This window comes from Sinocyclocheilus anshuiensis, unplaced genomic scaffold (genome assembly GCF_001515605.1).
Source record: "Sinocyclocheilus anshuiensis isolate Anshui unplaced genomic scaffold, SAMN03320099.WGS_v1.1 scaffold222, whole genome shotgun sequence".
NCBI classification, from domain to species: domain Eukaryota; kingdom Metazoa; phylum Chordata; class Actinopteri; order Cypriniformes; family Cyprinidae; genus Sinocyclocheilus; species Sinocyclocheilus anshuiensis.
Genome location: NW_015542408.1, coordinates 3,207,125 through 3,231,455, shown reverse-complemented (window position 1 = coordinate 3,231,455; position 24,331 = coordinate 3,207,125). Strand labels below are relative to the sequence as shown.

Here is a 24,331-nt window from a genome sequence, read left to right as displayed (position 1 = left end):
TTTTAATTATTTCAAAAAAAAAAAAAAAAAAAAAAAAATATATATATATATATATATAAACAAACTGACAAAATTGAGGTTTGGATGTACTTTAAAATGAAAAAAAAAATGGCTTTGCGTCTTATTGAAAATACAGCTTTCATATAATATAAATAAATATAATGATTTTTAGTCACAAATATCAATTATTTAAATGTGTAACCAACCATTTCTTTAAAATAAACACTTTCTTAAGAGGAAAACAAAGGAATTACTTGACATGCTTTTAAACTTGCTTTTTAAAAGACAACAGGACTGAGAACAATGCACCAATTTTCCACTTAGAAACCTTGTAAAAATTAAATAAAGTTATCTGAGATTGACCACAACACATTTTGAATAGTTAAATATGCATGTTATTAGATTCAGTGAATAAGTCTATTTTGGAACAGTTACAACAAGCAAATGGCACCCATTTTTTTATAGGACAAAAGCATATAGTGAACAGGGACTATCAAAGTCAAAAAAGCACCATAAAAGTATCACTAAAGCAGTTCATATAGCCTAATTAGTTTGCTATATTCCAAACATTCAAACGCGACGTGATGTTGGGATTAATTCACTGGTATTACATCTGGCAGGTTTGAATGCACACAAGTGCAAATGAGATTTGAGGGCTACAGCTTCTACTTTTGTGTTCCACAGAATTTCAATATTTCTATCTAAACAGAAGGGCATTTTTGGGCAAACTGACAGCAAAGAGGCCATAAAGATAATATTATCCACATTTAATGGTCCATGAGGTTCAGAGCAGATGAAATCAGAGTTAAAGGTGAGGTCTAGGCCTAGAGAGTGATGGGGGCAGGAGCAGGCGTGTGAGATCACTTCACTGCAGTCAATGCACAGAGAAAAGCTGCAGAGCAAACACAGGTGGTTCAGAGCGAGTGTAAAGCTCTCGTCCACATCCCCCACTCAGCATTTCTTTTAGAGGGACTCACGCTCTTCAAACTAAAACCAGCCAACCAACCAGAATATATACAGTATGAATCTGTATTATGTTAATGCAAGCAAATTCTAATCATTACAGACTAACTGTAACAATTAAGTTTTGGTAATTTTTGTCCCTTAATGAATCTTGTTTTGTGTCAGGACATTTCTTCTCATGAAATTACCATAAAATTGGTCCCAACAAACCAAATTACCTGTTAACATATTTTCTAAAATGAAGAGCCCAGACGAAATCAGCAGATCATTTAGCATTTTCAGTGTCTAATTCGGAGGGAAAAATCTGAGAAATTCTGCAGAAAACCTTTAAATGTGTGCTAAAAATGTAATCAAATTAGCTAAATAGCTAAAAAATTAACATGCAAGGGGTAAGGATGCACATAGATTAAATGTGTGTCTGATAATTTTTCCACCTTAAAACACATGCACACCCATTTATACACCTTCTGGCCATTTTAGATTTCATTTTTTTAGTCCATGTTGACTATATTGCAGGTCATTTTTTTTACTGTGGGCAACTGCTGGCCACAAAGATAGCAAAACCTGACCCACAATAAATGTATTGTGACGACTCTGAGATGGTTGTTGAACAGATTCTCGTACATGTGCTGAGGTGAAAATGAAACAGACTGAAGAGATAAGACAAGGAATAGCCCCGGGTGCTATCAACTGACAAAAGTCATGAGCCAAAAAAACACTCTGCAGGTGCTTTGCTGTTCTGGTGAAAAATGATGATGAAATGACAAGCTCTAAATACGCCCCTAATTTACATCTTAATTGAAAAGAGAAAAGAAAAAACAACTAGCCTATCTTTGATCATAATTTCCATGATCAAAAAGAACACTGGTTAACGTTCTCTTTCTCTAAAGAGTGTGGCGATTATAAACCTTGAAATTAATCATCCAAATGAAATCCCTGAAAGTTAGTGTGAGCTAAAAGCTAAATATAAAGATTTGAGATGGAGAAGTCTTTGCTCATCATCTTAAACTCAACTCTTTTTTTCACCCTGCAGATTTCCTCCGGCTTTCTTTAAAGTAAAATGTCAATCGATAAGTGGAAGTCCTGTTCATTTTTAAATTGTTTTGTGGATATGTTCCTGGCACTGTTGACAAAATTTACGACAGCTGTTCCCATTTCGTTTTAAATTAAAAACCCCGCTCTGTAATCCCAGGAGTCAATCTATAATTAAGGGGATTTATAGAAAAACCAAGTGCTACATTAATAACAAAATTTAATATATTTCTTAATAAGCCATCAGCCGAAACGTCTTAAATGTGAAATATTTTTTTTTTAAATCTTCAGAAAGCTTTGCCTGGAGACAGACTGGACCTTTTTATCAGATTATAAATAATTATTATTTTATATCTACCGGTAATCGTCACCATGTGGCACAGTTGCATCCCAGCATTTTCAGACCACAATCCACATCATTACGACTAAATATAAACAACCCAGCATCTATTTGTTAATCATAAAATCTGTCACGAAACTGGAATACCATTATATGATCGGTTTTGCCCCTCACCATTGCTTCGTGTTCATCATATGGCTACACCATCAAAACAAGTAAATACTGGCCTAGAAAACGCATGAAGTAAGAATCTGAAATTCATTTTCTTAAATTAACTTTTAAAAATAAAAATAAAAAACTTTAAAATTAGGGCTCAATTTAACAACAACAACAACAACAATAAAAAATGAATTAACATTTGTTTTTATAAATAATAATAATCATTTTAAATAATAATAACATTTTAATAATAATATACATAATTTATAATAATAACAATTTATTATTAATAATAATAAAAAACAATTAAAATTAAATAAAATAATAATACAAATATTTTATTTTGATCACTAATTATCTAGATATATTATTAACTTTTTGTTATTATTATTACTATTCATAATAATAATAATAATAATAACAATAATTCAATTAAAATTAAATAATAAATTATTTCTTTTAATTCACTTTTGATTAATATTTGATTATACACCATCAAAACAAGTAAATACTTGGGTAGAAAATGCATAAATAAATAAGCATCTAAAATACATTTCCTTAAATTACTTTTTAAAATTAGGGCTCAATTTAACAATAAAACACCAACAACAACAATAAAAAAATGAATTAACATTTGTTTTTAGAAATAAATAATAATAATAATAATTATTATTATTATTATTATTTATAAATAATAGTAATACTCTTTAATAATAATAATAACAACAATGTATTATTTATTAATATTAATAATAATAATTTATAATATTAACAATTTATTATTAAAAATAATAATAACATTCAAAAATAAAAATTAATTACAATTAAATAATAAAAGTTATTTATTTTGATTTTATTTTGATCATTATTTATCTAGATATATTATTAACTTTTTGTTGTTATTATTATTATTACTATTCATAATAATAATTCCATTAAAATTAAATAATACATTATTTATTTTAACTTACTTTTGATTATTTATTAAATTATCTAGACATATTATTCACTTTTTGTTATTAATATCATTAATAATAATAAATCTAGGTAATAAATATTAATTTATTTACTTTTCTGAGAGGGTTTTATCATAATCAATTACCAAAAAAGTTAAGTAACAGCAAATATCTCACTGCCATTACACTGATATATAGATATGCAAAGAATAAAACTTTGTATGTTGAAGGGAAAAATACACACACTAAGTAATCAAATTAAATCAAATAAAAACTGTCACCATGCTAACAATAACACAAGCTCAACCTCTGCTCTGACATCATCAGCCCACTGGGTGGTGAGGTTAAGTGGATGATGACATCAAATGCAGTTAGTGCGTTCGTATATTCACTTAAGATGCAGGTTTGTAAGTGTGTTAATGTGTGTTAAAGGTCCGGGGCATGGCCCTGACTCAGCACCCCTGCTGAAACCAGCCCCCTGCTCGGCCCAGTCTCTCTCAGCGCGTGTTTACTCAGCTCTATCTAATGACAGCCCTTTTACAGCACTCTGCATTAAACTCAAGGGCTCTGGCTGCATCAGATAAATACAGCAAATCAAATAGGCCCGTGTTTGCCCTGCGTCTCCCTGACAGACCCGTGGCGAGGCATCGCAGCACACTGACCGGCCTGTGTCATCCTAAAACCCTGTCAAACAGACACCCGGGGCCGTCAGTCTATCGCTGCAAATCACTGGAAAACAAGAGCAGGAGAGAGCAAATAGAAGTTAATGAATGATACAGTGGAGAGCGTAATGATGGTCTGAAAGGGGCATCGTATGCGGGACTGCACGTACGGTGAAGGTCGGATTTGAGAATGGTGTTGTTGGCAAACACCCTGGCGTGTTACGTGTATTCGCTGAAAGCTAGCGCAGGCTAACCCGGGGGCTCATGACATTCATTTCCAGAGGCTGCTTCCCACGTGGGAGGTGTGTGTGTGTGTGTGTGTGTGTGTGTGTGTGTGTGTGTTGGCTGCATCAGATAAATACAGCAAATCAAATAGGCCCGTGTTTGCCCTGCGTCTCCCTGACAGACCCGTGGCGAGGCATCGCAGCACACTGACCGGCCTGTGTCATCCTAAAACCCTGTCAAACAGACACCCGGGGCCGTCAGTCTATCGCTGCAAATCACTGGAAAACAAGAGCAGGAGAGAGCAAATAGAAGTTAATGAATGATACAGTGGAGAGCGTAATGATGGTCTGAAAGGGGCATCGTATGCGGGACTGCACGTACGGTGAAGGTCGGATTTGAGAATGGTGTTGTTGGCAAACACCCTGGCGTGTTACGTGTATTCGCTGAAAGCTAGCGCAGGCTAACCCGGGGGCTCATGACATTCATTTCCAGAGGCTGCTTCCCACGTGGGAGGTGTGTGTGTGTGTGTGTGTGTGTGTGTGTGTGTGTGTGTTTTACCTTGCTCGCTCGTTCCCGATTGTTTTGGGCGGCCAGGTGGCGGGTGCTGTTTGCAGAATTATGGCACGGCTCTTTCACATGAAGAAGCTCTTGTTCCAGACGCTTGCACTGGGGAAGAGAGAGAAATGGGATTACTTGAATGCATTAAATCAGAATTTACCCAGGTGATTAGACCAGCTAAAAGACACTTGCTTTCACACTTGGTTGCTTTTGCATTAACTACAGTACACAAGCCGAAATGATGTTAAATGATTCTATTAGGTCACTTTCAATGCACTGTTTCTGTACAGTGGGACAGATGTTTCTCAGAAATTTCCACCATGCATTATAGTTTATTATATATACATTTTATGGAATATAATTGTTTTTTTTTCTTTTTTGAGGAGTGGGGGTTATTATCTTGACAGAATAATTTAAACTGCAAAACACTGGTGGACACATATGATTATAACTTTTTTGAAAGCGTTTAAACAATATCTGCATTAAAGTTGGCTCAGGAACCATGTGAAAACCAGTTGCACTGCCACATGGAAAAATCATGTGTATGCAAGTGTGTTCTAAGAGAGGTGAAATCTCTGCAGGGTATAAACCTACATTCTCAGTTATTACTATATTTACTGTAAGAACCTCAGCACACACTTGCTGATATTACTCTCCGTTTGTGTCTGTGATCCCTGGAGGGACAGACTCATTTGTGGTACAGTTCAAAAATAAAATCACTGACTTTTATGAAGAAAAATATGCACGAAATTCAAGAGATTGCTGTGGAACATCTATAGAGTGGAAAGAGAAGTCGTTTAAACCACTTCAGTAATTCAGTAGTATTAATATATTTAAAAAAAATGCTTGTGTTTGAGAGATGCCATAAAAGTTTTTTTGTTGTTGTTTTTTATTACTATTATTTATTTATTTGCATGTACCTGTAAAATTAATAAGCAAATTTATCAAAAATAAAATAATAATAAAAAACTAAAAATATTTTAATATTTTAAATATAAAAAAATATTTTTAAAACCAAATTTAATTGTCGAAGGAATTATAAAATTATCAAAATTTTCCCCACTAATAGTAATGTTATATAGGTACAATTAATTACACGCCAAAGCAAATTCATTTAAAACATTAATTAAAAAAAGAATTGAATAAAAAAAAATCTAACCTAAAATCTAAAGTAAAAATCAACCTAAATAAATAAATTAATTAATTAATTAATTACATGCCAAAGCATATTTATTTAAAAAACTAATAATTAAAAAATAATTAAATGAGTAAAAATGAACCTAAATAAATAAATAAAGTAAGTAAGTAACATTTATAATCATGTAAATTATTAAGATTTACTAAATTCTGCATTTTTCCAACAAATTAAACTACAGTTTTTTGGGGTAAACTGTGAAAACAATGGCTCAACTAAATGTACCTGAATAAATATTATGTTAACGCAAAATATAACCATGTAAATGTGAAATTATTAAATAATGCATTTTTCCCAAAATTGTATAGAGCAAAGTGGTTTTACATTCTTCCGGGGGAAAAACTGTCAGTGTCAGTGGCTCAAACACTATAGCCTAAATAATAAAACTATTATATAATACAAAATGCTGAAAATCGTTTCACTGCATTCAAATATGACATAGTACTTTTAATCCACACCACAAGTGCCTATACATAATTCTCTGTCCACAAAGCCTATCCTCATTTTTCCATACAGTACAAGACTCTCTGGCGGGCTGTCAGACAGACTTTAAACACACACCGACATGACCAGCTCTTTGGTGGGTATTATTGTAAGCGGGCTTGTTTTCTACCAGTCCATATGTGCTCCTCTCCATGTGCACATTCCAGGATCGACGGACACTTACCAGGAATGTAAACCATCCTCACGGCCTGACGAGTCCCAATGTTTCAACATTCAGCCTTCTCAAAGAGTAGCGCCCGTGCAAACAAGCCTCTCAGCCACCGACCCCACTCCTGTCTCTTTCCTCTGCAGACTAAAATAATACCACCGCCGTCCAGACAAAACACACAGCGCCTCTTTAGTGTCAGCCTGAGTTATGGTTCTCGGGCAGCAGATGTCTTTTAGGGGGAAACATACGTATTTTAATCAGAATGCACCTTTGCGGTGACGCAAAAGGCACCACAAATAGCTGCAGTTGAGGCGAAACGGGGCGAAGGAACAAGCATATTCATCTATTTTAACTTTTTAATCAATATTAACCAGCACAACAACACAAGAGGTCTGAACCACGTCACATCATGCACAACGAGCATAAAAAAAATCATCAGAATAAGATCTCAAGACAACCCTAATTCACCACGAGATTCGACTTCATTTCCCCTCTCACTTTAACATCAGCACTCTATCAAGATCAAGAGAAATTCAATAAGCGCCCAGCACAGGGACATAACGAAGCGGATCTCATTCGCCGCATTAACTGTGAGGAGAGGATGGAAGTGAGAATAAGATTTATTTCCTCCAGCACTTATCCAGCTTTTCATATTCTGGCAGGCCAAAGGGATGTGGTGGCCCTCTGCCTGCAGCCGGGCTCTAATCCCTACGAGATGAGGAGAGAGATGGGAGGAACGACATGGGAGGGAGATATCCTTGAGGATAGAGAGAGGACCCATTCCTGTCTCAGAGGGATTAGGCATGGGGTTTGCAACTTACTTCTGAAATTGCCCCACAGATTCAGGTTTTTGGCCCCAATGAAAAAGCAGGGTGGCGTTTGGCAGCGTGTGCTGGTGGGTTTTGGGCGTAGTTAGAAGACACCTGGCCTTCTGCTCATATCAAAGAGGTTGACACAGGTTGTCATGGTCGAGCTGCCACTGGCTTTTTCTTTATGAATCTGGCCTACCTCCAATAAAGGACACAGTCGATTGGAAGACTCTGAGTGATACAAATACATTTATGAAGAAAGCGAAAACTAAACGTAAGGTCTCAATTTCTCCATTTTTTCTCGCAATACATTTTTTTTCTTCATTTTTTAAACAAATAAGTCCTTATCTTAGACTCCCTTACATTCTTTGGATATTAAAAATTCATTGCTTAATACAATAAAAGCATATAGTGTTAAAAATGTCATGAAATTGATTTTAAAAATGTATTTAAGAATACACTATTGTTCAAAACTTTGGGGTCATTAAGACTTTTTTCAAGGAAATTAATACTTTTATTTAGCAAGGATGCATTAAATAGATCAAAAGTGACTGTAAAGAGTTTTACATAGAAATTTTTCTAACAATTTCAAATAAATGCTATTCTTTTGAACTTTTATTTTCAACAACGTAACTGAAAAAAATGAACCATGGTTTTCACACACAAAAAAAGCATAATAATAAATAAATAAATAAATAATAAAAACTAAGCATCCCAACTGTTACATCATTAATGATAAGAAATGTTTCTTGAGCAGCAAATCAGCATATTAGACTGATTTCTGAAAGATCATGTGACACTGAAGACTGGAGTAATGATGCTGAAAATTCAGCTTTGCATCACAGGAATAAATTACATTTTATAATATATTCAAATAGAAAACAGTTATTAGAGATTTCTTTCAAAAATGCAAAATCTTAAGAGCCCAAACTTTTGAATGGTGACATACATTTTTTCAACAAAATATGGCTTACAAAAAAATCTCTCCAGTACAGGCAGATATAAGCCAGTTAGGTGGACTGGCTACTCAATAGTTAAAAGTCTGAGTTTTAACAACTGTATATGTGTCGGAACTAAGCAACTGTGTTTCTTATGCCACAAACTCTGCCATTATTCATTTATGAGTTTACACACATACACACACACACACACACACACACACACACACACACACACACAAAAGAGATGTAGAGGTGTTGTAGCACAGCAAGTCTTCCACGTAGCTGCATTTGTTCAGTTTGCAGCAATGGCTATTTTTGTCTCCTGCTTATTCACTTCTGTCAGGCAGGGCATTTAAGGACCAAAGCAGGCCCCCACAAGGAAGATGGAAATCATTTCAATCAAAAATATTCCTGTGTATCCAACCACAGAAATATTAGAGCACATTATACCTGCCAACCACCTACACAGATGAATTTACAATCAAATGAACAGTTGCTTTTTTTACTCTTTATCTACACTGTTTTGTTGCAGAATTTTATTCTAAAATGTCAACATTTTAGCCAGAATTACCAATGTTTTTGATAATATAAAAGAGTTTTGCGTTATTCATATCCAGTAAACACCACCTCATATCCATTCATATTGACTGCAGTAAATTACCCATCTAAAATACTGAGTGTCACAAGTCTGGGAAACCAAATAGTCAGAAAGACCTTGATGACCTGTACCATCACACCTGATAAAAGTTACAACACACTCTACCCGCTGACCCAAAACAACACATGACCGTTAGATACAATTCTGTGTCCAAATAATCAAATCAACCACATTATATAACACCAATTATGAAACGTAGGCTGCCTTTATCAACAAAGAAATCCCAGCAAATACATCCACTGCCCCACACTTGAACTCTATGATGAAGCTGAATATCTGGATGTCAATATTTAGCTACCTGCTTGTTTGTTTTCATTTGATTGAATTATGTGTGTAGGAACGATATACCAAATATTTGAGGTTATGCAGCAATATTTGTCCCTACATGTGAATTAGGTAGCTTGTGTGTTGATTCTTAAATCAGTGCAGGATCTGTGAATAAACACAGATGTATGTGCTTTAATAGACCAATAATCAAAGTCATCTTGCAGAGGAGTTAAAACGCAGGAGGAGAGATAGTCAATATTTAGAGAGTCGTATTTGATTTTTTTTTTCTATGGTGTAAAGGTTTCTGGCTTGGTACACAACTACTGTGAGTGGAGTGTTTAGGGCTGGTGTGTGTTAGGATGGACCCATAGCAGAGAGTGTGTGCACGTTGTAGGTTTGTACCCTGGTTAAAGCAGCGTCTCTCTCCTCTATGACAGCTTTCATCTCCTCTGAGGTGATCTGGGAGCGACGCTCTCTGGCCCTCTGGATCTGTTCAATGATGGCCGCCCCGCTCTGCTCGATAACAAGGGCAGAGTCCGCGCTGTTAACCCTGTTCAACAACTCTTCCAGGTCCTGACCAAAACATACAAACAGCATCACAACTCATATCAAAACTAACGCTAAATATCATTTCAAAAATCAGTTGATCACATTTTAAAGGAATAGTTCCAAAAAAATGAAAATTTACCCGCCCTCAGAGAGTAAATGAGTTTGTTTCTTCATCAGAACAGATTTGGAGAAATTTAATGAGTTAGTTTCTTCATAAGAACAGATTTGGAGGAATTTAGCATTACATCACTTGCTCACCAATGGATCCCTTGCAGTCAATGGGTGCCGTCAGAACGAGAGTCAAAAAAGCTGATAAAAACATCACAGTAATCCACACCACTCCAGTCCATCAATTAATATCTTCTGAAGTGAAAAGATGTGTGTTTATAAGAAACAAATCCATCATTAAGATGTTTTTAAATTCAAACCATTGCTTACGGCTAAAATACGAGTCCTCTATCCATAATATTGCTTTCTCCAGTGAAAAAGTCGTCTCGTCTGAATCAGGAGAGAAATATGCACAGATCAAACACTGTTTCAAAACGGTTCTAAACCAATACGTTGGTGGATTTTGATGTGAGAGCACAACAGGGGATGGACTTTTTCACTGGAGGAAGCATTATTATTGATAATGGACTGGTATTTTGGCCAAAAGTGCCGGTTCAAAACTAAAATGCCATAATGATGGATTTGTTTCTTACAAACATTTATCTGTTCATTTCACAAGATGTTAATAGATGAACTGGAGTCGTATGGATTGTGATGTTTTTATCAGCTATTTGGACTCTCATTCTGACGGCACCCATTAACTGCAGAGGATCCATTGGTGAGCAAGTGATGTGATGCTAAATTTCTTCAAATCTTTTTTAGATGAAGAAACAAACTCATCTACATCTTGGTTGGCCTGAGCATATTTTCAGCAAAATTTTCATTTTTGGATGAACTATTTCTTTAAGAATTAAGAACAAGAACAAATATGCAAAAATATATGCAATTTGGTGCAGTTGCAGACATTTATATGGCCAAAAAGATGAAATTCTGATTCCTTGTAAATCAATGAGATCTTTATAAGAGTATTGAAGATTACTTGCATTAAATATCAGTTGTCACTCTATATCTCTTAACAATATGTCTGAGTACAATGATATTCCAATGCTTAGTTTATTGGTCAAAGCTCTGCATGCAATGCAGTACAATGATGACTGAGAGATGTACAAATAAATGCTCCTCAAAAGCCTGATGTATCATATTTTAACATGATTTTTACATGAGTTACATGTGGATAATCAGGTAAACCTAAGTTGCTTCAGTCCTCTAAGTGTTCATCTTGAAATATTACTAACAAGTTATTCTTACATTTCGGTAAGAAGTCAGTATCAATCACATAGAAGGTATGTAATAGATCACGTACAGGTTTTTCAGCAAAGTTTTGATCATATTGATAGTTTAGATAAATGTATGTATCAAATATGATGATACAGAAGCCTTTATAATGTTAAATACGGCCGTAAACACTCATGAAATTTTAATAGATGACATACTGGTAACTATAGCAACATTTTGGCATCTCACTATTGATGCCAATGGCCACTTATATGCTATTTTTGATGAAAGAAACAGAGCAACTTAAGACATTACGTCAAATAATTATTAGCAAACCACTCTCAATAGAGGCACAGTTCAAAAACTGCTCCTCAAATAGCTATATGATTTAAGGTATCATTTATGTTCATGTGCAACAGATGCACAGAGAATTCATACATTTTTCATCAGAATAAGCATCAAAACAAGCCTTTTCTGTGGCTGTGTTTTCATTTAAGACAGTCGGACAAAAAGGGTACACAGAACAATCAGAGATGAAATTCTCCAGTGAGGAAGGCTTACCACATCACTTTCTTCAGGTTTAATATTCTCCAGCCTGGAGAGAGATGGAGAGAGAAAAGAAATGTGTGAGAGAGAGAAATAGAGAAATGAAATGTAGTGAGCTTCCTTGAGTTTCTTTTATGTCACTCTGCAAAATGAGATCACTTCCCAAATCCAGTAATTGCATTCCGTGGGTTTTGGTATGAAAGAAGAAGACACACTCAGAGATATTAAAAGTGCCGCCCGCTCGTGCTGTTTTTCCACTGTAATGCCCATTCTGCTCAGAACTGACAGCGAATTGTTAAGTTATTAATGTTTACTACTTTATATGACTATTGGGATCAATTGTTCATATGTGTGGGGAAACGGAGAGACGGATTAGGCCTGAACCTTTTGTGCCACACCTGCCATGAGCATCTTTATAAAGGCAAAGACAACAGTAATTATGGAGCCAAATGCCTGGAGACACACGGGTCACACACACCGTTGGAAATATTTATGATTTTGAAGGTTTTTCATTTGGACCTCGATAACAAATGCACAGTCACAAAGATTTGCTCATGGCTAATGTAGATCAACGGCATGGCAAGTCAAATCTTGAGGTTTTGCAATAAATGTATGAAATATATACAGTGAGGTCGGAGAATCTGAGATCTCACTATAAAAAAGAAAAAATAAGTGCAAATAAACAAAAAGCTGTAGGGTTTTAAAAGATTAAAACAAAATGATCATGATGTAACATTTTAATTTAATTTCTAAAAATTCTAATATTTCTAATATTATTTAAAATTATTAAAAAAAAAAAGTTTAGTGTCGGTAAGATATTTTTAATGTTTTTGAAAGAAAAATTATGCTCACCAAGGCTGCATTTATTTGATCAAAAATATAGTAATATTGTGAAATATTTTTTACAATTTAAAATAAGAGTTTTCTATTTAAGTATATTTTAAAAAAGAATGAATTCCTGTGATGCAAAGCTGAAATTTCAGCATCATTGCTCCAGTCTTCAGGGTCACATGATCCTTCAGAAATCATTCTAATATGCTGATTTGCTTCTCATTAAACATTTCTTACTATTATCAATGTCGAAAACAGTCCTTAATATTTTTGTGGAAACCCTAATACATTTTTTCAGGATTCTTTGATAAATAGAAAGTTCAAAACAACAGCATTTATTTGAAAAATAAATATTTTGTAACATTACAAGTGACTGTCACTTTTGATTAATTTAATGCATCACTGCTTAGAAACTTCTTTACAAAAAACATACCAACCCCAAACTTTGAAATGGTATTGCAAATTCAAAATATAAAGTCCCCACTGTATATTTATACTGCCACAGTTTCACTGGTTTCAGTGAGAAATGACGGCAGGTGAATTGCAGAAATTCACGCTGCCTACTTTTACAGACCTCACAGGCATGATGCTCCTTTAAGAGCAAATCGAATTCCTCCATCAGCCACCAGGCAGAAAAAAACAACAACCCCTCCACTCATTTACAAAGGCATTACATGGGCCTCCATCCATTATAAAGGTACATACTCATTCACACAATGGACCCAAGAGTGACCTCTGAAAATAAGGGCTTAGAACATGTGTGTCCATATTCCCTGAAAGATAATGGGATTCCACTTGGCTATCAATTATCATTTTTTTGAGAGAGGGGCCGGAATGGAGTCCTTGAACACAGCTATAAGAGGGATGCGATTTTATAATTAGATTTTGAAGAGATCTTGCGCTCATTGGGCGGCCGGAAAATGCATTTCATGCCTCTCGATAATTGCGGTTCGAGTGACTTGAGTAACTATCAATAAATCATGAGGCCGACTGAAATATTAAACAGGGTGTAAGGTTATACAAATACCTCCGGAAAAGGACGTCAAGCAATAAAGAAGAGCGTTGACTCATCTTTAAATTTAAAATATACTAGTTGTTGCATCCTCATAAACGTTGACGCTTTTTAAAACCACAACTGGTCTTGAACAGGATATACTGTAAATGCTTCCGTCCCCTGGAGGGCACAGGGCAATATTCGTTTTGAAAGGCTCGTCATCAAACAACAGCACCAGTTATGAGCAGTTAAACATACAAGGAAGAAGATCATATTAATTAGGACCCAGCAGGCAGGGTGGTAAACGGTAAATATCCACAGGTCTAAAGCACGGGATTGATTAGAGTGGAACTTCTGACTGACAGCCCAGTACTAGGATGAGGGGACTCTTACAAATGTCACAACCCTCTGATATATTTCCAAACCAGTCGATATTGGATTTCCCCTCAAACCCTTGTCTGTTCATGCAGCTTGTCCTCTAGCAGGAAGAATAAAGCAGCTTCCCATTACAACGGTGAGTAAGGCCACATGCCTTGCATGCTTCTTAAACCGTTAAATCCACTGCCTTTAAAAACTTTAACGGCTCTTGGACTAAGAAGTGTGGATACAAAACCTCAGGATTTCCTTTTATCACCTCACAGAAGCTTCTGGACCATAAAGTAAGCTTCAGAGTTACCTATTTATATCAACGATAAATGAGTTGAAAAATGTGTCACTGAAGACGTTTATCAGACATATTCTAATGTTACCAGACATAAGCCCTTTTCACTACTCCTATCAATAAGTACAATACAGAAAAAAAGAGAGGAGAAATGAGATGCGTCAAGGTTTATCAAACTTTACTGACTGTATGAGCACTAGGCCTGAGTAGTATATTAAATATATATCAAATCTTCAATATTTCTTTTTGGCAATATAAAATATTGCAAAATTTCACAGCCATTTACCCCCTGGTGTCATTAGGATAGCACTACAACAGATAAATTAAATGCAATTTAAAAATTTGTGAGTTTCCATTCATTTTCAGCAAGTCTTTTAAACTACAGTATTAGTTTCAATGAACTGATAAAAAAAAAACTTGTTGTGTTACCATCGAAAAATGTTTCAAACAGTAAGGCATAGTGCAAGCGACGCCAAGGGAATGCATGAACTGATAAAATGATTACCATTAATGCAATGCAAGTCACTTTGGATAAAAGTGTCTGCCAAATGTATAAATGTAAATGTTTTCAAACTACCATTTAAAAGTTTGTTTTTCGAAATACGTGTTATGCCAACCAAGGCTGCATTTATTTGATTAAAAATGCGGTAAAAACAGTAATTGATTGAAAGCTGAATAAATAAGCTTTCCATTGATGTATGGTTTATTAGGATAGGACAATATTTGGCAGAGATACAACTATTTGAAAATCTGGAATCTGAGGGCACAAAAAACTCTAAATATTGAGAAAATCGTCTTTAAAGTTGTCCAAATTAAGTCCTTAGCATTGCTTATTACTAATCAGAAATTAAGTTTTGATATATTTACGGTAGGAAATGTACAAAATATCTTCATGGAACATGATCTTTACTTAATATCCTAACGATTTTTTGGCATAAAAGAAAAAACAATAATTTTGACCCATACAATGTGTTGTTGGCTATTGCTACACATATACCCGTGCTACTTATGACTGGTCCAGGGTCACATATATTTTAAGATGTAATTTATTCCTGTGATCAAAGCTGAATTTTCAGCATCATTACTCTAGTCTTCAGTGTCACATGATCCTTCAGAAATCATTCTAATATGCTGATTTGGTGCTGAAGAAACATTTCTTATTATTATCAATGTTGAAAACAGTTGTGCTGCTTAATATTTTTGTGGAAACAGTGTTAACATTTTTTTTTTCAGGATTCTTGGATGACTAGAAGGTTCAAAAGAACAGCATTTCTTTGAAATATAATTTTTGTAACAGTAAAATCCTTAACTGTCGATTGAATGTGTCTCTGCTAAATAAGAGTACTCAATTTTTCTTACTGATGCCAAATTTTCAACAGTAGTGTATATATGGAGATATATATGGAATAATGTAGCTGCATCGCCCAGCCTTAATCAGCACTAAAGCTCCACGTCTAGACCACTAAGCCAGGGCTTCAACAAACAATGGGCCTCATTTACAAAAATAACATTTCTGTGTAAATCACTCCTAAAACCATTCTGACATAATATTCAAGTCAAAGTGATAATTTACATAAGACTCATTATACAAAAATTACTTAGCATTTTATTATGCTACTGTTTTATATACAAGTATCGGTCTAATTTTGAGTATGATGGCACAACTTGACCACGTGAAAATTGCAAATCGAAATGATCGATTTTCATTTTGTGAGGAGCTTCTTGGAGAGAACAGAAATGATTAGAGCAGCATGTAGTTGGACAGACTGAACTGATGGTCTGGTTTTGGAAGAGGTTTGAACGGCACATACTCCAGCGTCGCCTCCTGAAGCTTCTTGGCCCGAAGTAAAGCTTCATCCCTCTCCTCGTTAGCCAGACGCAGTCTGGCCATCACAGCCTGGTCTCTCTCCCTCTGAGCCTTATAGATTTCCTCGACTAACGCTGAGACAGACAGAGAGAGAGAGAGAGAGAGAGAGAGGTTATTATTCTGGTATTGCACTCCAGAGCTCCAGCTGCACAATAACAAGGCTAAGCTCCTCGGGAAAGAGGTTATTGCAGTTGAAACACTATGGCATAAGTATTAATAACTCTAAGTGAGCCTTATTTTGAGAAGACAGTTTACCCTGGGGAGGTATGCGTGTGTGTGTGTGTGTGTGTGTGTGTGTGTGTGTGTGTGTGTGTGTGTCCGTGAGTGTGTGTGTGTGTGCACGAGCGCCCAGAGCAATAAAAACAGCAGCAACACCCTGAAGTCAGAGTTCCAGGCTCTTGGAGACTGGAGACATTTTATTTATGAAATTTCAGCATGGAAACACTCTGGTTTATCAACATTGTATGGGAACAGCGAGCAATTACACCAGGCTCATGGATGTCAGAAACCATCTGAAAAATATCCTCATATAGCAGGACAAACATGACTGTGTTTGACCTACAAGCCTCAGAAGGTTCACGGGCATGCTGACGTATGTATTTCCAAAACAATATTGGAAATGAAGGCCCCTGGTGAATGAATGAACAAATTAATGAACTAATGAATGAACAAACAAGCAAATGAACAAACGAACGATGAATGGGTCCATGGGCATACTGACGACTCTCCAAGAATCTCCAAGCAACACTGGAGACAAAGACCGCTAGAAAATATAAATTACTGAATGAATGAACAAACACACAACCAAATAATGACAATGAATGAATGAATTAATTAATGAACGAACGAACGAACAATATATTATGGCAAAACAATATTGACTGCTAGCAAATATAAATGACTCAACGAATGAACAAATGCACGAACTAATGCAAAGGAATAAATGAATGAATAAATTAACAAATAAATAAACTAAACTAACAAATAAAACAAGTAAAAATGAACCAATTTCCAAAGCATAATTATGAATAAAACCACTAGCAAATATAAATGACTGACTGACCGAACAAACAAACAAACAAAAAGAAATGAATGAATTAATTAACCATTGAACAAATAATATAAATAAACTAACAAATTAACCAATAGAAGTATCCATGAGTCAATTTCCAATGCTTTGTTACCCACAAAGGCCACTAGCAAATATAAATGACTGAACAAACATACAAACAAACAACCGAATGAATGAATGCAAAGAAATGAACCAATAAATAAATAAACGGATGAACTAACAAGCTAAATTATCTATGAACCAATTTCCAAAACCTTATAACACACAAAGGCTGCTAGCAAATATAAATGACTGACTGAGCGAACAAATTAACAAACAAACATGTGAATGAATGAACAAATGATCCATGATCCAATTTGCTAAGCATTAATTTCACACCAAGGCCACAAGCCAATATGAATGAAGAAATAAAGGAATTGATGAATTAAAATGGACAAAGGACAGATGAATGAACAAAATAACAAGACAAACAAACAAAGAAGGTACGAAGAAATGCTTGAACGAAAACAAAATAAATAAACAAGCAAAGTTTATTCCAACTAAGAGAGTTTTGATTAAAATTTGCTGATTTTGTTTCACGCACCCGACCTGACCTGCACCAAACTCAAAAATCAAGCAGACAATTTGGTAAAATCCACAGGATTTTGGCATTACCAAACGGTCCTTGGCACCATCTCTAATCCCACCGAAAGCGGCACTGTTATCCATCACTCGCATCAATTCTTTCCTGCATGTTACGATAAACAGTCATTCCCACACTAAGCCACTACAAAGTTCACAAAGCAAATCAATATTGCTGGAATTTGCTGATTAAACATCTCCCACCCGAACTATACAAATCATATTGAAATGAGGGCGGCGAATACATGCATTATCATCGCCTTATTAAATGAACAATTTGGCTGCCTAATTGCGTGTCATATATGTCACGTGTCACATATTTCCCATTTAATGAACAAACTTGTGAGAATGGCGCTTTTTAGCTAGTTAAGTTCAAGCGAAAAGTGAATATTGGCTAAATTTAAATATTTGTTCAGCAAAGGTGAGGAGCGTGTACATTTCATCGACAAAATAATCAGTTACAGAGAGGAATGATCACTTCTGATGAGGGCGCTTTATGTTAGACACTGGTTTATGTGTACAAATGTCAAAGTGTGCTTTTCTCGGGTTCTGCTAACATGTACTAACTAATTAATTAAAAGTGTTTATTCTTCAGCTGTGTTGGAAGGTCAGACGTTTGCATTTAGAGATCTATGCAATGTCACACCTCATACTAAACACGTAAAAAGGTAAATGCTGCCATATTAAATGAGTCGACTTATTCTTTATTCCTTTCAACCATATAAACATCCAACTTTTCACCCATGCATCCTACCTGCAGCTCTCTCACTGGCATGTGCCTCCAGCTCGGCCTCCTGTAGCTGTGAGTCCAGAAGCTTGGTTTCCAACTCCTTCTCCTTCAGCGCCAACTTCTCCTGGAGCTGTAGACACACACAAGACATAAATAGAACTTTATAACTTTATTCATAACTTTATTAGGTCAACAAAATAAATAAATAAACGAACAACAAACCTGCTTGGTATATGAACATTCATTTGTGTTATTTCCACAGTCTACCAAAAACTGTAAATGTATAATTTTTGCATGAAACTGCATACAATTTCAGGATGTATTTTACCCAAAAATCTCAAATATACACTACTGTTCAAAAGTTTTGAGTTGTTAGATTTTCTTATGCTTACCAAGGCTGCATATGGTCAAAAATGCAGTAAAACAGCAATACTATCAAATATTATTAACATTAAAAAAAAACTGTTTTCTATTTGAATACATCTTAAAATATAATTTATTTTTGTGATGCAAAGTTGAATTTTCAGCATCATTTCTCCAGACTTCAATGCCACATGATCCTTCATATATCATTCTAATATGTGACCCTGGACCACAAAACCAGTCTTAAGTGTCAAAATTGAGATTTATTAAGATCTCAAAGCTGAATAAATAAGCTTTCAGATGATATTAAATCTGTTAGGATAGGACAATATTTGGCCGAGATACAACTATTTGAAAATCTGGAATCTGAGGGTGCAAAAAAATCAAAATATTGAGAAAATCTCCTTTAAATTCTGCACCAAACTCAAAAATCAAGCAGACAATTTGGTAAAATCCACAGGATTTTGGCATTACCAAACGGTCCTTGGCACCATCTCTAATCCCACCGAAAGCGGCACTGTTATCCATCACTCGCATCAATTCTTTCCTGCATGTTACGATAAACAGTCATTCCCACACTAAGCCACTACAAAGTTCACAAAGCAAATCAATATTGCTGGAATTTGCTGATTAAACATCTCCCACCCGAACTATACAAATCATATTGAAATGAGGGCGGCGAATACATGCATTATCATCGCCTTATTAAATGAACAATTTGGCTGCCTAATTGCGTGTCATATATGTCACGTGTCACATATTTCCCATTTAATGAACAAACTTGTGAGAATGGCGCTTTTTAGCTAGTTAAGTTCAAGCGAAAAGTGAATATTGGCTAAATTTAAATATTTGTTCAGCAAAGGTGAGGAGCGTGTACATTTCATCGACAAAATAATCAGTTACAGAGAGGAATGATCACTTCTGATGAGGGCGCTTTATGTTAGACACTGGTTTATGTGTACAAATGTCAAAGTGTGCTTTTCTCGGGTTCTGCTAACATGTACTAACTAATTAATTAAAAGTGTTTATTCTTCAGCTGTGTTGGAAGGTCAGACGTTTGCATTTAGAGATCTATGCAATGTCACACCTCATACTAAACACGTAAAAAGGTAAATGCTGCCATATTAAATGAGTCGACTTATTCTTTATTCCTTTCAACCATATAAACATCCAACTTTTCACCCATGCATCCTACCTGCAGCTCTCTCACTGGCATGTGCCTCCAGCTCGGCCTCCTGTAGCTGTGAGTCCAGAAGCTTGGTTTCCAACTCCTTCTCCTTCAGCGCCAACTTCTCCTGGAGCTGTAGACACACACAAGACATAAATAGAACTTTATAACTTTATTCATAACTTTATTAGGTCAACAAAATAAATAAATAAACGAACAACAAACCTGCTTGGTATATGAACATTCATTTGTGTTATTTCCACAGTCTACCAAAAACTGTAAATGTATAATTTTTGCATGAAACTGCATACAATTTCAGGATGTATTTTACCCAAAAATCTCAAATATACACTACTGTTCAAAAGTTTTGAGTTGTTAGATTTTCTTATGCTTACCAAGGCTGCATATGGTCAAAAATGCAGTAAAACAGCAATACTATCAAATATTATTAACATTAAAAAAAAACTGTTTTCTATTTGAATACATCTTAAAATATAATTTATTTTTGTGATGCAAAGTTGAATTTTCAGCATCATTTCTCCAGACTTCAATGCCACATGATCCTTCATATATCATTCTAATATGTGACCCTGGACCACAAAACCAGTCTTAAGTGTCAAAATTGAGATTTATTAAGATCTCAAAGCTGAATAAATAAGCTTTCCATTGATGTATGGTTTGTTAGGATAGGACAATATTTGGCCGAGATACAACTATTTGAAAATCTGGAATCTGAGGGTGCAAAAAAATCAAAATATTGAGAAAATCTCCTTTAAATTTGTCCAAATGAAGTTCTTAGCAATGCATATTACTAATCAAAAATTAAGTTTTGATATATTTACAGTAGGAAATTTACAAAACATCTTTATGGAACATGATCTTTACTTAATGTCCTAATGATTTTTGGCATAAAAGAAAAATCAATAATTTTGACCCATACAATGTATTTTTGGCTATTGCTACAAATATACCCCAGCGACTTAAGACTGGTTTTGTGCTCCAGGGTCACATATGCTGATTTGACACTCAAGAAACCTTTCTTATTATCAATGTTGAAAACAGTTATGCTGCTTAATATTTCTGTGAAAACATTTTTTTCAGGATTCTCCAATTAACAGAAAGTTCTAAAGAACAGAATCGTTTGAAATCTTTTGTAACAATTTTGTAGCAATATTTTACTGTCACTTTTGATCAATTTTATGTGTTCTTGCTGAATAAAAGTTTTAATTTCTTTATAAAAAAAACCCTCACCCCAAGTAAAACACTGTAATGGTTCTAAAATAAATAGGCTTAATTTTCTTTATGCAGAAAATAGGTTTTTAGGTGAATTATGACCTGAATTCCATATATTGGCCACACTTTCACTGAAAAACTCATATCAGCCAACCACAACTTTATAACCCCTGCATCAAGCTTTTGTATTTGCACCACTACATCATATAATTCAGGACTTCTTATAAAAAAAGAGGAACTGTCGTGTCTTGGCTGTAAATCTGGATTGGTGAGTGATATTTTACGACTACGAGCCTCTCAATGATAGATTTAACCTCCTGTCTTAAATATTTTCATCCCGTTTGTTTTTGTCCTCCCGGACTTTGAAAACATGACGGGGTTGGGCCAGAGTCCTCAAAGGGCTCTCTCAAATCACTGCCAGCAAAAACACACTCTTGGGATATGTTCCTGCCCCTCTGTCAAGAATCACAACTACTTGCAAACCGGGGACATCAATTACAGTCGTTTCCCCCTTCTCCAACCCCTCAAACGACACGTCTCCAGATGGGTGCAGATATGCCACATACACTGACTAACACAATTTCAAGACTCTAGTCCTATGCCCTGAAAGAACAATGATGGAGCAAGAATATATATTAAACAGAATGTAATGCAGTTTACTAAAGGTCCTCTTAGATTTCAATCCCTTCCCAGCCATATAGTGATAAAGACGTATAGCGATGACTTTTTACAACGCAACCAAATCCTGTCATCACATTACAGAAGTAAAATGGATTGTAAGTACAAACTTCACAGACAACTTGGTCATTAAACACTTTATTTTCAAGTACTGCACTACCACAGAACACACTGTTACCATGGGAACAGAAATTGTTGCAATCAGCACAGCATTGAGTTTTTTCAACCCAATGCCGACTAGCTTGGCAACATTTGCTAACAAAAGCTAGCTACCTACCTAAAGTTAATATGGGATGTATAGTTAAGAGTATGAAGGACACTATTGCCATTAGATAATAAGACGACAGATTGAGTGTGAACTGCAACAGTATGTCAATATTTGCAAACTTAAGCAGAGCTGCTAGGAAAGGCACATATGAAATAATTTTAGCAAAATGAGTTATGACGTGTATCTAAGTCCAGTCTGTGTTCATGTAGCAAAAAGGAAACAAATGAATTGCACAATCCTGTCTGACATGGAATTTCCAAACTATAAGTCTATGTGGCTGTTGCAATTTTTAGGTTAAATGAAATATGTTGAAAACATTTCATGAAGCACAAGACTAACAACCTAAATTTCAAAAAGAAAGCTAGTCTACTCTCTGATTGAATGAGCAGATTACAAAACAAGTCAGGGTAGTGTCATGTTTAATTTTTGACAGGAATGAAAACGAGGCTGTGAGGGGTAGAAGCAGTGGTGTATAAAGTACCTGAAAGCCATACTCAAGTAAAAGTACAGACATCTTACCAAAAAATGACTTTGGTAGAAGTTGAAGTCACAGTTTAGAATATTACTTGAGTAAAAGTCTTAAAGTATGTGATATTTATTGTACTTAAGTACAAAAAGTTTTTTTTTTTTTAAATCTTAAACGTACTTAAGTATTGAAAGTAAAAGTACAAGTAAATGCAAAATGGAAAAGAAGCAAATAAATAAATGTTCATACACAGCTTGAGTAGCAAGATTGTGTTCAGTTTTAACTCTTTCTTCCATTTTGTATTTTTGGGTAAGAATAAGAAGCACTTCATCCTGTATTAGTGTCTTTCATTCCAACATAAGAAAACATTTCTGGAATCTGCATCTGAAATAGCATTTAGATGTTTTTACACAGTTTATGTATCTCAGAGGGGACATGGATGCATTTAAACTGCAGTTACAGATGCATAAATAGGCCTAATGTTTTGTGTTTAACATAAAACGTTGAATACTGATATTTGAAATAATTTAAAACATGAAAAAAATAGTCGAAAGGTGAAATTTAAACCGCCAGTAGGTGACAGCAAGTGACTGTTAATGAGTGAGTCATTGAGATTCAACCGATTCAATCAAGCGACTGATTCATTCAGAAACAACGCATTTGACTGTGTTAATGAGTGAATCACTGAATCATTTATTCAACCGATTTGTTCAAACAGCTGATTCATTCAATAAGTAAACACCGTCCATTGCTCAAAGACGCAAAACCAGGGCTGTCCAAACTCGGTCCTGGAGGGCCGGTGTCCTGCAGAGTTTAGCTCTGCAGGACACCGGCCCTCCAGGACCGAGTTTAGACAGCCCTGCGCAAAACAGTGCTGTGATCTTTGTTTGGAACTATTTTCGTTAGCAAAATTGAGCAAAACAAGCAGTATTATGTCTAAAATGTAAGTCACTTACTGCTTTACTGAACTTGTCTAAAATGATTATTAAATGAATATAAAAAGCATACAGAAGCATTTTTGCCGTCTACAATTTAGAATGCCTGGAATTTTGAGTTTTAATAGACTTATAAATCAACGTGCGTGCACTCTGTGTGTGATTTGGTGATACAGCCTACTTGATAATGTCACATCATTACAACAACACTTGCCATATTATCGCTTGAGTTTTAATAGACTAATAAATCAACGTGCGTGCACTCTGTGTGTGATTTGGTGATATAGCTTACTTGATAATGTCCGATCGCACATCATTACAACAACACTTACCATATTATCACAGACGATGCTGTATCGCACACCCCAGACTCGACTTGAATGGAAAATGAATCATCCGCGGTTGTGTGCGCACACTTTTGCACATGAGCAAAGGTGTTTTTAGGAGTCCAACTTGCAAACGCCAGACCACTGATTCGTCAAACCTGCTTTCCTGCAGTCTGTGTTCTTCTGACTTCTGACTATTTTGTAGTAAGTAACGAATATGTTTCGGGGAAATGTTTCGGAGTAAAAGTATACATTTTAATTATGAAATGTAGTGGAGTAAAAG

At 35.2% G+C, this 24,331-nt stretch overlaps 1 protein-coding gene across 1 annotated transcript in view; it reads right to left on the bottom strand.

The window, feature by feature from the left end:
* The window catches only part of mipol1 (mirror-image polydactyly 1), a 79,621-nt gene that overhangs the window by 23,483 nt on the left and 31,807 nt on the right, over positions 1 to 24,331 (bottom strand). Inside the window, exons 7-11 of the mRNA XM_016492477.1 lie at positions 20,170 to 20,275; positions 16,133 to 16,262; positions 11,851 to 11,884; positions 9,820 to 9,990; positions 4,896 to 5,003 (exon numbers count right to left, since the gene is read on the bottom strand). Of these exons, the coding sequence (XP_016347963.1) occupies positions 4,896 to 5,003; positions 9,820 to 9,990; positions 11,851 to 11,884; positions 16,133 to 16,262; positions 20,170 to 20,275 (549 nt within the window). The remainder of the gene's footprint in view (positions 1 to 4,895; positions 5,004 to 9,819; positions 9,991 to 11,850; positions 11,885 to 16,132; positions 16,263 to 20,169; positions 20,276 to 24,331) is intronic.